Genomic DNA, 15,222 nt, shown 5'->3' on the forward strand with positions numbered 1-15,222 from the left:
GGCTCAGTGGGGATCAAGGAGATAAAGCCAAACACCAATGACCGAGTCAGCCATGGGAATTTCTCAGGCCAGTGCTCCCTGCCTTTGGAAGAAACACAGTTCACTTTTTTTTTTTGGTTTCGTTTTTTTGTTTTTGTTTTTTTTTTTTTTGTTTTTTTTTTTTTGGTTTTTTTTTTTTTGATGAAAGGAGATCTTAGAAGATCAGACCAGTCTCAGATCAGTATCTAAAAAAGGACAACAACACAGTACCTGATTTTCAGCAGCCCCAGATCTTTCCTCAGGGAATGCAGAAGTCTTTCTGCAGCTTGGACTGTCATGTTGTTATTTGAGGACCTAGAACCAAAGCTCACTGTAATGAACAGCTCACAAATGAACCCCCCCAAACGGGTCCAAGAGCCATTAACTCACGTGTACTCTGTCAGACTGGTGCACTTTTCCAGGAGCAAGAACAACTTTTCCAAGTGCTCTGGCTGAAAGTTGCACTCTGCCAGTCTGAAAGGATGGGAAAGAGAACAGCCTTAATTCATCACAAACAGTTCAGGCTTTCTGAGCTGGAAATATCAGGCAGCACAGCCTAACCCCACAGAGAAAGAAGGATGGCACAAAAGCCTTAAACACTTTTAAGAGTTTCCAAAAAAAAAAAAGAAGAAGACTGTGGCAACACTTCAAAAGCATCTGTTGAGATATTCTGGTAGAACATACCTGTTTGCTATAAAGGCACTGCTTTTTGTAGGACCCTGTCCTGTGACTGTAGGAACACCTACAGGTGCCCAGGTGAGGAACAGACAGTGGGGAAGCAAAGAGAGAAAGGGATGTGGGATTCTCTGTGATGTGAGAAAGTTCTTCTCACAAGGTGAGTCAAAGGAAATGTATCAGCTATTAGTGCAAAATATCACCATATCAGGAGCAAAAAGATGTTTTGTCAGTCTTGTCCCTCAAAAAAGGACCCCACCTTTGCCCAAGAAATCACCACAAAAAGTCTGTAACATTACCTCAAAATCTTTCTTGGGTCATGTCCGCTTGTCAGCTTGATGATTAAAGTTGCTTTGGAGCACAAACTGCACAGAGAAGACATGAGTGTAAAATTTAGATGGCAAATTACTACTTTTACCAGTGTTCAGAATTTAATGATACCAAACTCCAGAAAATAATCCAGCACAGCAGTGACAGAGGTACCTGGCACAGCTCACCCCTCCCTAAGATAAACCAGCCCAGGGAAATGCTTCAATAAGGTCTCACTTCTGCTAAATTGGCCCAAAGGCAGCACTGGTGTTTGGAAAAGCAATTGTGACCTGTCCTGCTTTTATCTGCCTCCTCTGCACTCTCTGCTGAGCTCTGGGGAGAGGTACAACTTTAAAGTAGCCCAAAGATTCAGCAGCCACACCTAAGTGCAGGAATGAATGGAAGTGTTCCTGGTTAAAAATGGTTCAGGACAGACCAGCTGGTCCCATGAACACAAACACTGATCAGGTCCCACAGATGTGCAGCACAGCCCAGTCTCATGACTGGAATCTGTGAGAAAAGCACTTTGTGCCAGAGCAACAGGCCCAGAGCCCATGGGATATTTTTGCCCGAGAGGAAAGGAGATAAAATGCAAATCCAAGTAAAAGAACGTGGGAAATTGCTTTCTATTGCCTCTGAAATCTCAACATACTGAAGAGAACCTTAGAGAGCAATGCTGGCTCCTGCCCAGAAGAGGTTCATTAACAGATACATACATGACAATAATTGTTGGTACAGCTGAATATCTGTGTCTCTACACAAAAATAGCCTGGCCCTTTGGAATGGCAGTTCTGCTTGGCAGTTATGTTTGGCCATTCAAAATGGACATAAAGCAAAGCTTTAGGCAGTTGAAAACATGGTCCTCATCTTTCTTACCTGAAGATCACAAACTTTCAATAATTAAGAGGAAAGCAAGCAGGGAAGACTCAGAAATTAATGAATTAATTAAAACAGTCACCTGACTTGAACTTCAGTGGTGTTTCCAGATGTGACAAAGGCATTTATGAGATGTAGGACCCCATCCTGAGAAATCCCATTATGGCTGAGACTGCACAGAGAGAAGGAAGGATTTTCACGTGTCAGGAGTCAGGGCTGTCCCCAGGCTCCTCAGGCACAGAAGCAAAATTTAAGTTGGCTTAAGCTGGGCCCCTTCAGCTTTGTTCAGTCACTGAACTCCCCCAGGGCAGCGCTGATGACTTGGGGGACACAGCCAATGCAATTTTCCTCTTGCACTACAGAGGCAGCAGCAGCTGGAACATTTACTGCCCCACCAGAAAGGGAAGGGGAGAGGCTGGGGGAGGGCATAGCTCAGCTCACACAGCTCAGCTCACAGCACTTGTGGGTCTTGAGCTACTCAAAGAGGACACCACAGCCAGAAGAGTGATGAACTGAAAGCTCTGGGGACTGGGTCAACTTCTGTCACACCACCCCACTCCGGGCATTGCTATTTCCTGCTGGCACTACTAAAAAGATTTTTGCTTATTTTCAGCAGGTTTTGGGTCAGACCCTGAGTCACCACAGCCTGGTGGCCTTGAGCTGTGCTCATAGTTCACTCAGAGCTTTCCTCCTAAGGCAGGAGAGGGCAAGAAGCACAAGCAGCAGCTTCGTGGAGGATCACACCAACACCCTTCTGCTCCTCGGATTCACTGTGTGTTCTCTTACTTGAGGGAACAGGTGCCAGGCACTCGATGCAAGTGGTCCAAGAGGCACCTCAGGCCTTCATCTCCCAGCTGATTCCTGGAGAGACTGAAAGGCAGAAGAACATGTGGCCAACTAAAACTCAGCCTTTGAAACAGATTACCCAGAGAGGTGGGGGTTTCCCCGTGCCTGGAAATATTCAAGGCCTGGTTGGACAGGGTTCTGAGAAACCTGATCTAATTGAAGATGTCCCTGCTCATGACAGGCAGTTAGACTAGATAGCCTTTAAAGAGCCTTTCTAAAAAAAAAGGTATTCTATAATTCTATATTTCTTTTAAACAGCAACACTCCTCTGAGAAGCTTTAAAGAAAAAACTCAAATTTCCTGCACTTAAATCCTAGCTTAGCCAAAAAAGGTCTGTTTAAAACGAATTGCTGCCTTATGAAATTACCTCATGCATAAGCTCCAGATCAAGCTCAAATGAAGAGCTCAGGTGAAACAACAAATGCCTCCAAACAGTAAAGGAGTGAAAATCCCAAAGAAGCTGTCCCATCAGCTGAAAAGGACCTGTATAATTTCCAATTGATTGTGTTTCTCAGCAGTCTGAATGAGCACACGTACCCTTGCAGACAGGCTGGGAAACTCCAGGCAATGCTGAGCCCCACAAACACAGCTCTCCCCCAGTGATCCTGCCCCAGATCCTGGGAACACCCCAAGCCCCACTTACTCTACTTCTGCCAGCCACCCGTGCTGCTCCAGGATGCTGCAGAGCTCCTCTACCTGCCCTTCTCCAATGGCACAGCCTGTCAGCCTGTGTGAGACAGCAAGAGTTAAAGCATGGCCAGCAACCAGCTCAGCCTGAGCACTGAGAACTGCCCACCAGCAGCTGCACCTGCACACCAGTCTCTGTGCAGCATTCACATTTTTTTTGCCATCTCCTTGGCTCTGGGACAGAGACACGTTACAGGATCCTGTCCAGGGGCACTCCAGAGCCATCACTCCAGAGAGGCTGCAGACACATCTCGCATCACACAGATGTTTATGTGGAGTTATCCCCCAGAATTTGAGGCACACATTTGAAAAATGCACTGATGGGGCCTCAATTCAGCTGCTCGTGCAGCAGAATTCAAGCAACTCAAGATGATCATAAGCAGCTCAGAAAAAAAGGAGAAAAAGAAAAGCCCTGGCCTCTGCCATCCCAGTGCATCCAAATGGTTCTGAGTTGCACTTAAGCAGATGAATTGAGCCCTAAAGCTTAACCTAATAGCCCGAGCTCCTTGGCCACCAGCCCATGAATTCTCAATACAAGAGGAAACCTGGCTCCCTGCACTTGTGCTTCAAACCCACCCACAGTGAATTCAGAAAGTGCTCTACGCCGGTACCTGCAGGATGTCTTTTGGCTTTGCATGCTCGCTCCTAAATGCAAGAAGGCATTTTCACTTGACCTGAGGCAGACACAAAAGACAGTCCTTCAGCACTGATCTCCAAAGATGACAGGCTCTGTAGGCCCTTTAGGGCTGAGCTGCTGGGCTCCAAACAGTCTGAGTGTCTTACCGGACTTCCACCACTCTGATCCGCTCACAGAGGTTGATGGAGTTGAGGAGTAAAACAGCACAACGTGGGGACAAGGAGTTTTTCCTAATACTGTAAGGGAAGGGAGAGAAGAAACACTGAAATCAGCTCCTAAGAAGAGAGGCTCCCATACACACAGCCCAATTTTCCTGTTCTTCATTTTGAGACACAAAAGATTGGATACATCCCATTTAACTCAGGATGAGGGAGCAAGGACCTAAAGTTTTGAGCATTGGTACTCAGTGCTCCTTTACCTAAAGGAGAGTCCCCTTTAATCCCCTTTGACTAAAAAGGGAGTACAGACCAAGGGCTTATACTGAACAACTCCTCCTTTGGGGCTACTGGACTAGAGGTACCCCAAACTGGAAGCAACCTCCTGACTGGGCAAACTCTGTCATGAGACCCTGCAGCTCCTCCATGCTACAACACCTTGCAAAAGATGGCCAAGCTCCTTCTGGGTCTTTTAGTCCACACAGTGGAGTGCCCTATCCCCTGACAGGGCTTCCCTGGCCTGAATTGCCCTCTGGTAAATATCATTAAAGTGCTGCTTTACTTTTAGAAACAAGAAAGGAATGGGTGTGAAAGCATTTCTGCATTTTCTTTGCCTTGCTTGATAGTTTACAATTACTGATTAATGCTCCTAAGGTCTGCTGTGGTATTAACACTTTCCAAAACAATGTTTCATGGCAGCAGTCAAAGCAGGGACCCCAAACATTACCTCAGTAGTGACAGATGACAGAGGGATGGCAGAAAGCTCAGCAATCTCTCGATGCTCTGGTCACTCAGTGAATTTCCAGACAGACTGTAAAACATGGATGGAAACAAAACCCAGGAGAAATTGGTTCAATCCCTAATTATTTCTGTAACACTTACATGGACATGCACACACAAATGGGCAGATTCTGTAAAAGGACATGTCCAGAAATGCCATGAAAATTGGGCAAGATTTAGTCCTTACAGCCTGATCTTTGTGTTTCTTTACATCCTACAGCCAATCAACATTCCAGTTTCAGGAGTCTTACTTTTCCATTACTGTACATTTACAAAGTAATGCTAATGATGTCTTTCATGCAGGCAGTAGGGGAATTAAGTTATCTTTATTTGCTATTACTCAGTTTTTGTTCTGACCAGCTTTCTAATTTTCTTGGTGCCAAGCTCCTGCCTGGAGTGATGAGCCCTTCAGGAGCAGAGTTCATGGCTTAGTGGGCCAGGAGCTCTTGCTCTGGCTGTACTACAAGCTGAGGTCTCGAGGAACAGATGACAACAATTGTTTCTAGACACAGGACTGAGGAAGATTATGAGAACACACACATGTTCTGGGGCCTTTACACACCAATGTGGTAGACTTAGGAGAGGCCAAGCTCTCTTTGAAACAGGACAGTAGAAAGTCTGGGTTTAGCTAAGTATCTGGGTGAAGATGTAGTGAGAGGAGAGCTGGTGTACACCAGCTGCCACACTGAACATCAGATCTGGGGTTTGAAGATCAAATCTGTGTCTGGGCTTGGGGAGACAGACGGACAGACAGGCTGACTTACTTGATTTCTGTCAGCTGGGGACAGCGAGCCAGTATCTGGCACAGCCTGGTCACATCCTCCAGACCCACTCTGCAGTCCCTGAGACTGAAGCAAACAAAGAACTCAGGGAGCTGAACATGACCACGGGGTGCCACCAGTCCCTGCCTATCCCTGAGCCTCACATCCCAGGACAAGGCCCACGCTGACCCTCTCACTTCTGCTACATACATCTTGCTACCTTTGGTCTAGGACTAAGAAATCAAAACCTGGGACAAGCAGATGATTTCACCATCCCTGAGCTAATTCAAGAGCCAGTCCACCAAAATGCCAGTACTTTGGGTGCTGCCTCCCTAGAGCCACATCATTGGTGATTCAGTTGTCTCAGGAGACTGGACAGCATCTTTCCCTGCTCAGCACTGTCTTGTCTCCCAGAGGAAGGCTGGAAATGGTGCCTCCTCTGTCCTTCTCCAGGAAGGTAATCCTAGAAGCGTTTTTGGGTGACAAACTGGCAGGTCTCCATGGGATGAATGTAGCAGTCACACAGATCTGTCTCTCATTATTTATGGGTAGAAGCTTCTTCTGCTGCAAAGCAAGACAAGCCCCTTGAACCAAGCAAAAGATGCACTTTTTCCTCTCTGAGGAGACACAGCTGGAGGGATGGGTCTGTCCCACACACCACACTGCCCTGAAGACACAGACCCCCACAATCATCTCTCCCTGCAGTCCTGGTGGAAAGGGAAGCCGGGGCTGCCATACCTAAAGCACTGTCCTTTTGCTTCCTGCTTGGGACGTGCCAGGGAACCACTTCTCCATCTGCTGGTACTTCTGGGGAGAGAACAGTTTAGCCCATGAGCTGTGCTGATGGTCTTGTCCCCGTGTAGCCAACTCCCCATGAAGGGGTGAGGTGGTGGCAGTGGCCTCCTGTTCCAATCTGCCTTCCCTCACCACCTGCCAGAATGAGGTTCACCCCATCCCCTGAAGAAAAAGAGCCTTATTAGCCCTCTTCCAGCCTCCAGAGAGCTCTGCAGCCACTCAGCACTTGGGCATCTGCAGTTTCCTGGCCAGCAGGGAGATGACTGCAGCCTGTCTCAGCAGCTGGGTGCTGCTGGCTGCTCCATGCCCTCCAGCTGTTGCCAATCCATCAGCCCTGAAACAGCTCACTGGGCTTCCCCCACCCTGGCTGGAGTTTGCCTCTTTAAGGACACACCTCGGGGACCCACACATCACCTTCTGTTTAGAATTTCCCAGGAAGTTTGAAAGACTTATATGAGTGGGCATGATTTTACCTGACTCTTTCCCAAAAGGTCAGATGAACCACCTGTGTGTGTCCTAAGCTGTAAGCAGAAAAGAACATCATCAGCACGGAGTTTGACAACACAGGCTCCTGTATCACTCCTCAAAAGCCACAGGCTGAGGTTTTAAATAGCAAAAGAATATAAAAAGTACTCCTGGCCATACCTGAGGCTCATTGTTTTAATGTGTTCCAGTGTAGTTAATGACTGAGCTAAGAAAAACACAGAGTTGAGGGAGATCTGGTTGTTGTTAAACCTGCAGGAAGAAAAGATTAAATCAGCTGTTGCAAGCAAAACTGATAAAAATTAACACCACACCACAGAACAGTGATCCTTGTGCAGCACTCCCGGGCTGCTGCTTTGCAGCTTCTGCCTGTGTTTCCTGCTGCAGTTCTGCAGGCACAGCTCACTCCCATGTATTATAAATTCATCCCTCACTTTTAGTGCTCAGAGAATCACAGGATAACCAAGGCTGGAATGGATCTCTAGAGCTGATCTAGTGAAACTCTCCTGCTCAGAGGAGGGTTAGCACAGAGGAGACTGCTCAGGACATTGTACAGCTGGGTTTTTATCACCTCCAAAGACACAGAATTCACATCTCTCAGGGCAACTTGTTCTTGTGAGATTGTCTGTAACTGGAACAGTCTTGGCTTGAGACAAGTTCAATTAATCAAACAGGAGCAATATTCTTTTCTTCAATATTCTATTTCTTTCAAGAATGCAGAATGGTGCCATACTCCTTAAGCCACAGTCCTGTACAGAGCCCTTGCAATGGGAGTGCAGGTGAAATACCCAGATAAACACAAGCCACCACTACAGATGAATTCAGACTCCACCACTGAAGGATCTCCCCAGCACTTCCCTTCCTTCCAAGCTTCCCCTCAGGAGAGGAAGGACTGCTCCCCCTCCCAGTGAGGAACTTGAAGAGGAAAAATTCAGTGAGTTGCTAAAGACCTCAGGCTGTTTCAGAAGCAGCCACACCTGACAGAAAACCACCTGTCCCCTTCATGGAGGAGCGAGCACAGAGGCTCTCGGGCACTGATCTCAGTCAAGCTTCAAGTGGAGTCAATCTGCTCTGGACTGGAGGTGGGGACAGCACAGTGCATCTGCCCTACACAGAATATTCTGCACTGATTGTGAAGAGCCCTTTCCAAATGTGCACTGTGCTTCCACAAACAGTGCTTCACAAAACCCAGTCCATGCATGAGGGAAAAACAGGAGCTACTCACTTGAGAGAACGTAACATTTTCAGTTTTGGGAGGCACTGAAACAGCTGCAAAAGTCCCTCATCTCCCAGATAATTCTGTGATAGACTAGGATTTAAAGAAAGGCATTTCATTTTCACAGTAAAAAAAACAGTAGGCACCATCAGCTCTATTATCTGTATGTACAGCCACACCTTCCACCAGGTTATGCCTCTACCCCACTCTCTGTACAGCACTGCAGAACAAACAAGTGGCATTTTCTCAGCATCCCAAATAACTGCAGGTGAACACCACGCGAGCTAAGGAGGACTCACTCCAGCTCAGAGATGTGGCCACACTCCTTCAGGACTGCACACACATTCTTCAGGTCACTGGCTTGAAAATTACAGTCTGTCAGTCTATGGGGAGAAAAGAAATAAATCATCCAGGTCTGCAGGATTCCAAACAAGGTTGTAAACTTCACTCTGAGAACTAGAGAATCAGTGAAGAGATAATAACGAAATTAAACAATCCCCTTGAAATACCTTGCTGCTTACCAGCTCCCACAGAGTCTCCAGGTGATGGGCCACCCCCAGCCCCCACTGCAGGTCCCTGTGTCCTTTGTAAGGCACAGGGTGGGCACCAGGTCCCAGCCCCTTGCCAGGAGCTCCAGCCATTGCCCCCAGCCAGGGCAGAACCTGCAGCTCCCCTGGCAGCTGCACCCCGAGCTGGGAGATTCCCAATTCTCCTGTGTCACCTCTTAGAGATGCAGGTTACACTGGAAATGGGACACGCATGGAATACAATGAAAATTGGCCAGGGTACCTTATTTTTTGGGAGGTGGTTGGTGTCTGGTTTTCCTCCCCATGCTCTTGGTCATCAGTAGAGAACAAAGGCTCTTCCCTAAGTGAGCACAAAACCAGACAAAGGTGAAACTCTTTTGCTTTAGCAGTTTGGCAGACCCCTGGGGCTACCCTGGCTCCAGCCCACGCCTGTATCTTGCCAATTGCAAGCTCTCCTTTTCTACCCAAATATTTGAACATGCAGGCAACTGGAGAGAAGGGCAAAGAGATATTTCTATCTAAGTTTGATGGAGAATTCAGCTGAATTTTGCTGAATTTAGCTTTTGCCTAAATAAGTTTTGTGAAGAGCCTGTACAAAAATCTGACTATTCATAATTAAATGGAACTGTCTATGACTAACCAAACTGTAACACTGTAACTAAAAGCTACAACTATAAACAGTAAAACTGTAACTAAATCTGACTATTCATAACTAAATGGAGCATGGAAAACCTAAAATATCAGAGTTTGAAATGCCACCTGGTGCCTTAAAGGAGTCCACAGATTGCCTGTCTCGGGCTGTCACTCTCTTTCAAGCACAGCCACTGGGTTGTGCCTGTAAGAGTGCTGCTGTTTCTCTCTGGCTAAGAGGTGGAATGCAGTTATTCCATGGGAAATGCTATTTTACAGTGAGCCCAGTCCACAGAGAACAAGGGTATAAATAGTGAACCTAAAATTCCAGGAGCAACAGGGAACCATTTCTTGGTCAAAACCTTCGGGTTGAGCTGTTTTAACCATAATTTTATGAGGGGAAAAAATAAACTCCAAACATCTCATGATTTAGGAGTACCATGATGAAGAATGCATAGTGTTCTGAACTGCAGGGATCTGTGAATCTTTTCAGAATTTGGGGTGGCATTCACTTGGTTTTTTACCCTCACTATTCTCAGATAGCACGGGTGGCATTAAACAGCCTGCTCTGCTTAGGACGCTGTGGGATGAAATGTGCTCTAGAGACATAAAACACTACAGAAGGCAGTGACAACTTTTCAAACAGCTGAGGAAGTCAGGAGACAGTTCTACATTTAGATTTGTGGGTTGGGGTGGGAGGCAGGAACTTCTGTGAAGTAGAGTGTTACCCTTGGTACCTACACAGGATGCAAGAACTAAACAGGATGCTGAGATAACAGCATTTGTGCACACACAGCCTACCTAGGAGGAAGGGAAGCAAACTCCCTGTCTTCTCTAAACCTCAGGACTGCAGTATCACGACAAAGGCTGTGAAGAAGAGAAGTAATCAATCAATGTCTTGGTTTGGTTATTTACAGGACTTCTTGTTTGGTTTTGTTCTGCAAAACTCTGGTGACACCAATCACTTGTGCTTAAAACACTCCCAAAGCAAGAAAAAATCATCTCCATCAGTTTTAAACTCTGGTTGGATCAAATTATGCAGTATCTGATGATCCAGTTTCTCTGAATCACTAGACAAAGCACAGACAAAATTGCTGTACTTGAGTGTTTTCAAGAGAAAGTAATAGAGGAGAACTTCCAGTGCTGCTCCAGGAGGTGTCACCAGTTCTCATACTCTGCAGAGATCCTGTCTCCAAAACTTCCCAAGGCAGAGAGCAGGGAAGCATTTTAAAACTCCCCCATGCATGAAAGGACAGGCAGTTTTGTAAGCACTCAAATTGTGGCTGATGGCCCTGGTACAATCAGCTCATGTGTCACAAGTGCCAGCGTTAGGAACCACCCTGGGACACGCCTGAGGTGACTCAACAAAAACCTCAGGATAGAACTCCCAGACTTGTACATTGGGATTAACCTCAGGCATGATTCTAGACCGACATACCTGACCTGCAGCTCCATCACCTTCTGGCAGGTATTTACTGACTTCAACAGGCTGCAAATGCCAGTGACAGAGAGGCGGTTTTGACTGAGGCTAAGAAAGAAAAAGGCAATTAGCTGGTCCCTGAAATCCCACAGGACTGTCCTGGGAAGCAACTACCAGTGTTCTGCATGCTCAAAACCATTTCCCTTCAGAAGAGGGCAGGTTGGTTTTGTACAAGGCAACACTTACTTCAGCTGCTTTGAAATTGATATACAGGGGAGGCTTTCCAGCAGACAACTGCAGCCTTCATCTCCAAGCTTGTTGCCTGATAAACTGAAGCATTTTCCAGTTAGTGGGGACTGATTTGAGCAGTAAAAACGAAGCCCTCAAAACCTGCTTGCTTTCTCTTTCCTACAATTCCTTTTTTGCCTGGACTGTTCTTCTGTCTCAGATCAATTTTCACTGCTTATTTCTACATGAATCAACTTCAGACAAAAAGTTTTAGCCCTTGGGCAACATGATTCATGTTTTAGACCCAAACCATCTTGCTTTAGAAAATCTATATATACGATCTTTAAGGCCCTTTCCAACCCAAACCAGTCTGTGACCCTATGATCCCCTGCTCCCACATCGCCTGCCTACAGCCACTCAACAAGAAGGAAAGGAGGAACTTACTCCACTTCAGAGAGACAGGGACAGCTCTGCAGAATGGCCACAATCATCTTGGCATGTTGGGAAAACAGCCTGTGATCCTGCAAGCTGTGAACAGGAAGGCTTGGTGAGCAATGAGGGGATGGGGGTGCCCCTGGCTGGGCCAGATAGGATTTCTATTGTCATTTTTATTTAGTGATTCAGGTTTATTTCAAACTTTTCCACATGTGGGAATATCCTCTGTCTTTAAGGATGAACACACCTGCTTCTCTGGCCCTTCTACAGTACCTGATATCTGCAAATCACATGCACCAGCAGCACTCTATATGTCTACTCTTACCATAAATTCACATGTCTAGTTGGAATTATGTGTTCTTTATTCCCTTCCAACTTCAAATCCGGAGATCTGCAAACAAGCAAAATATTTGGCTTTTAAAATATCTGACAATTTGGGTCCCAGTTAATATTTCCCAGCAGAAACCCCCAGGTCTGTGTTCCATGTCTTTCAGCAGTTTTGCAATAGAAACACAGCGCCTCAAGCTTACCCAGGCTCTAAAGAGCTGCTGTTATGGAACTGGCTGTAGGTGTGGGTGCAAACCCAGCTATTTTTGTTACAGTTCTCATTGCTCAGGCAGATGCAAGGGCAGTGGGCACCAGCTGTGCTGTCATTGTGGTTTATGGTGACACCAATGGCTTCAATCAGCATGACTGAACAGAGCGTAACCACAAGTGCAGTGTCTCACCTTTGAGCTTTCTCAGACGCGCCAGAAAAATAAATAATCATGGTGTCCACCCTGAAAAAGAGATCCAGATCAGTATTAGGGGAAGAGGTGGAAGGATGCCATTTGTTTAGCAGAGGTGTTTGGTAGGGACCAAAGCTATTGCCTGGATGCTGAGAACGGCCTTGACATCAGCCTCACCAGCTCTCTGGCACAGCCAAGCAGCAGCCACGTGCTCAGAGGGCAAAGGACACTCCATTCAGTGCAAGACCAGAAGTTTGTTGGAAAAAGATTCAGTAGGAACTCCCTTCCAGCAAGAAAAATAAGAAAAAGCCATATCCAATTTGGCTTACACCAGGGATTACTTTGGCCTGTTAAACTTAGAACATAAGACAACCACAAGAGCCAGGATGATTTAAAAAATCTACCCTTTGTCACACCAGACACATGAAAACCCCTAAACCTGTAATTTAAAGGAATGCAGAGCTAGAGCTAAATTCACACATTTTCACTAAACTTAGCTGACTGGTAGCAAATTTATGCTAGTTAGTACAGAATTTCCTTTCTGATATATTGCAGAGCTTAGAAGCAAGTTTAAATTCTGTTATACAAGAAGAAATATCATACCCTGCAAACAGTTTTATACACCAAGGATAAAAAGACCTATTAAAAATACAAAGAGGAAGTGCATGGTATGATGAATTCACATTTTGTTTCCAATAGAAAAGAAAAAAGGAGTCAAACTGATTTTTGTTCACTTCAATTAGCCAACAATTTAGCTGAAAAACAGTGTCCATTTGAAGTCAGCATCTAAAGAGACAACCTCCTTGCTTTTGTAAAAGCTCCCATGTAGTGATACCTGGCACACAGTTCCGTAACATTTTGACACGCGATGCCTTCCTTTGCCAAACTGAGAACAGCATTCAAGGAAAGATGGTTGTTGCTCAGGCTGTGAACATGAGGAAAAATAGCATCTCAGCTGCTGGACCCCACAGCATGTTCTTTTGTTACACAAATGCCCTCTGCTCTGTTCCCCAAACATCCTGAAGCACACGATCTTTTAATAAGGGTATTTCTCAAAAACTTCTGAAATTTCCATCTAGGACTCAACAAAAGCATTATCAGATCACAGTTCTTTCTCTGCAAGCTGTAGCTCCCATGAATTTAGACTCAGAGATAACTCTTCCACGTGCAGCAGAATGATCATTAACCAGTTTTGGGTTAGTTAGGGGAGGTAGTTCATACCTTCAAGGTTACACCACTGATCCACAGTGCAGTTCAACTCCCGCTACAACAAATCCAGTTTAATTATGGCTTATAGGCTTATATGGCTGAGGCTTCAGGCCTCAGGGAGGCCTGAACACAATCCTCCAGCCTCTGAGGATTTATTCTTTAATTGCACATTCGTTCTATTTCATTACTTGTTGGACCTCATTAGATATGAAACACAAAATCTTGCTTCTACAAATCCTCTGCTTATTCCCAGGGCCACGGGGCACCACTCCTGAGAGCCTCAAAGGAACCATCCCTGAGAACAGCACTGTGTGTGTAATAGAGATGGGTGAGGGAGTGGGCATTACAAATGACACTGGTTTTCTGCCTTTTCTGTTCCCTGGGGGCAGGCTGGCATTCCCTACAAGATTTTTTCCAGTGTGCCCAGGAAAGCAAGAGCAGCAGGTACATTCCTCCTTTCCTCCCTCCTTCTGCTGTGCTTTTAAACACTTCTAACCACACTGCAAAGCAGTGATTAATTCCTGGATGGGATCCAGCAATCACTGCAGGTATTTTGGATTCACCTGCTTGTACCTGAGGATGTGTGGAAGATCTTTAAAAGCAGAGTGTCTCCCTTTCAGCTGGGGTGGGCAGGGAGTGCTCTGACTCCATGGCTTTTTGTCAATCCCTGTCCTGTCACACAAACTACACTCAGACTCCAGCACTTATAGCAGCTCTGCTGCTGCTTCAACTGCCCCTACAGCCAGGCTGGTTCTCTCCACCTAAAAAGCTGCAGATCCATGCTGGGAGTTTTGCTAGCAGTCTGTCCCTCTCAGTCAGCTCTGGATGGCCACAGGAGCGTTAGAAGGAGCAGCACAGGAGAAGAGGGCTTGGAAAGGCTGGGAAGACTCTGATGAAGCCATCCTCCCTTAATCAGAGGTGAGATACCTCAACCTGAACCTCACCAAGGGGAAAAGAAGAGGAAAAGTCAAGCTAGGCACTGAGCTGAGCACAGGCACTGTAATTCCTGGGGAGGTGTCAGTGGTGCCAGGACTCCCTTGGGATGATTTTAAAAGAACAAGATAAGAACTGTGAGGCTGAGCCTATCTCAAACTGAGTCCAGCACAGCCCTGCTGGCACTTAAATGTCTGTGCCTCAGCTTAGTGCCCCACATCTCTGTGCTATGCTTGGCTTCACAGAAGCCCAGGTTTAAGTTCAAGGTTTAAGCCATTTTTACTCACTCTACTTTCTTCAGCTTTTCCATTCTGGAAAACAGGTCCATCACCCTCTTCACTTCTGGATCCCGAATCCGATTGCCCTGCAAGCTGCACAGGATTCATTCTCATTAGTATCCCGAGGAAGGAATGGTTGATTTGATGGTCGTTGCCACAACACACTCACTTTATTTCCTCAAGCTGGAGGCACTGTGATGCCGCCTGGACCAAGTTAGTCATCCCCTCGGCTGTGATGCTCCCGCCTGTCAGCCTGGAAGGAGAAAGGATCATTCAAACCAAGCAAAGGGAGGACTAGGATCCCCTGCAGCACATGGCAAGCCTGTCTCAGACCCATGCCTGCACCATGTGCCCAGCATACAGACACTGAGGCAGCAGCCTGGCTCTGCCACCTCCACCCAACTTCACACTCCTTTTCCAGCAGGGCAACACAACATTGCTCTTGATGCCAGCACAAAACAAGAGCCACACGTGTCTGTGCTGCTCTGTGTAGCACTGTTACCCTCATACCCTGCACAGAACAGATCAATCTGGGGTGAGCCAAAGTCACTGAACAGAGAACAGAAAGGAAGGGAGAAGGCACTGGTGTTACAAGC

General features: G+C 46.4%; 1 protein-coding gene across 1 annotated transcript in view; it reads right to left on the reverse strand.

Moving 5' to 3' along the window:
• Window positions 1–15,222, reverse strand: part of NLRC5 (NLR family CARD domain containing 5) — a 34,455-nt gene that overhangs the window by 9,943 nt on the left and 9,290 nt on the right. The window contains 25 exon segments of the mRNA XM_053987786.1: window positions 250–333; window positions 409–492; window positions 993–1,058; window positions 1,961–2,050; window positions 2,665–2,748; window positions 3,368–3,451; window positions 4,023–4,085; window positions 4,195–4,284; window positions 4,931–5,014; window positions 5,748–5,831; window positions 6,483–6,551; window positions 7,013–7,060; window positions 7,185–7,274; window positions 8,248–8,331; window positions 8,538–8,621; window positions 9,028–9,105; window positions 10,197–10,262; window positions 10,834–10,923; window positions 11,062–11,145; window positions 11,488–11,571; window positions 11,804–11,869; window positions 12,207–12,257; window positions 13,042–13,131; window positions 14,636–14,719; window positions 14,796–14,879. Coding sequence (XP_053843761.1) covers window positions 250–333; window positions 409–492; window positions 993–1,058; window positions 1,961–2,050; window positions 2,665–2,748; window positions 3,368–3,451; window positions 4,023–4,085; window positions 4,195–4,284; window positions 4,931–5,014; window positions 5,748–5,831; window positions 6,483–6,551; window positions 7,013–7,060; window positions 7,185–7,274; window positions 8,248–8,331; window positions 8,538–8,621; window positions 9,028–9,105; window positions 10,197–10,262; window positions 10,834–10,923; window positions 11,062–11,145; window positions 11,488–11,571; window positions 11,804–11,869; window positions 12,207–12,257; window positions 13,042–13,131; window positions 14,636–14,719; window positions 14,796–14,879 — 1,965 coding nt within the window.

The sequence above is a fragment of the Vidua macroura genome, chromosome 11 (genome assembly GCF_024509145.1).
Source record: "Vidua macroura isolate BioBank_ID:100142 chromosome 11, ASM2450914v1, whole genome shotgun sequence".
Classification (NCBI taxonomy): domain Eukaryota; kingdom Metazoa; phylum Chordata; class Aves; order Passeriformes; family Viduidae; genus Vidua; species Vidua macroura.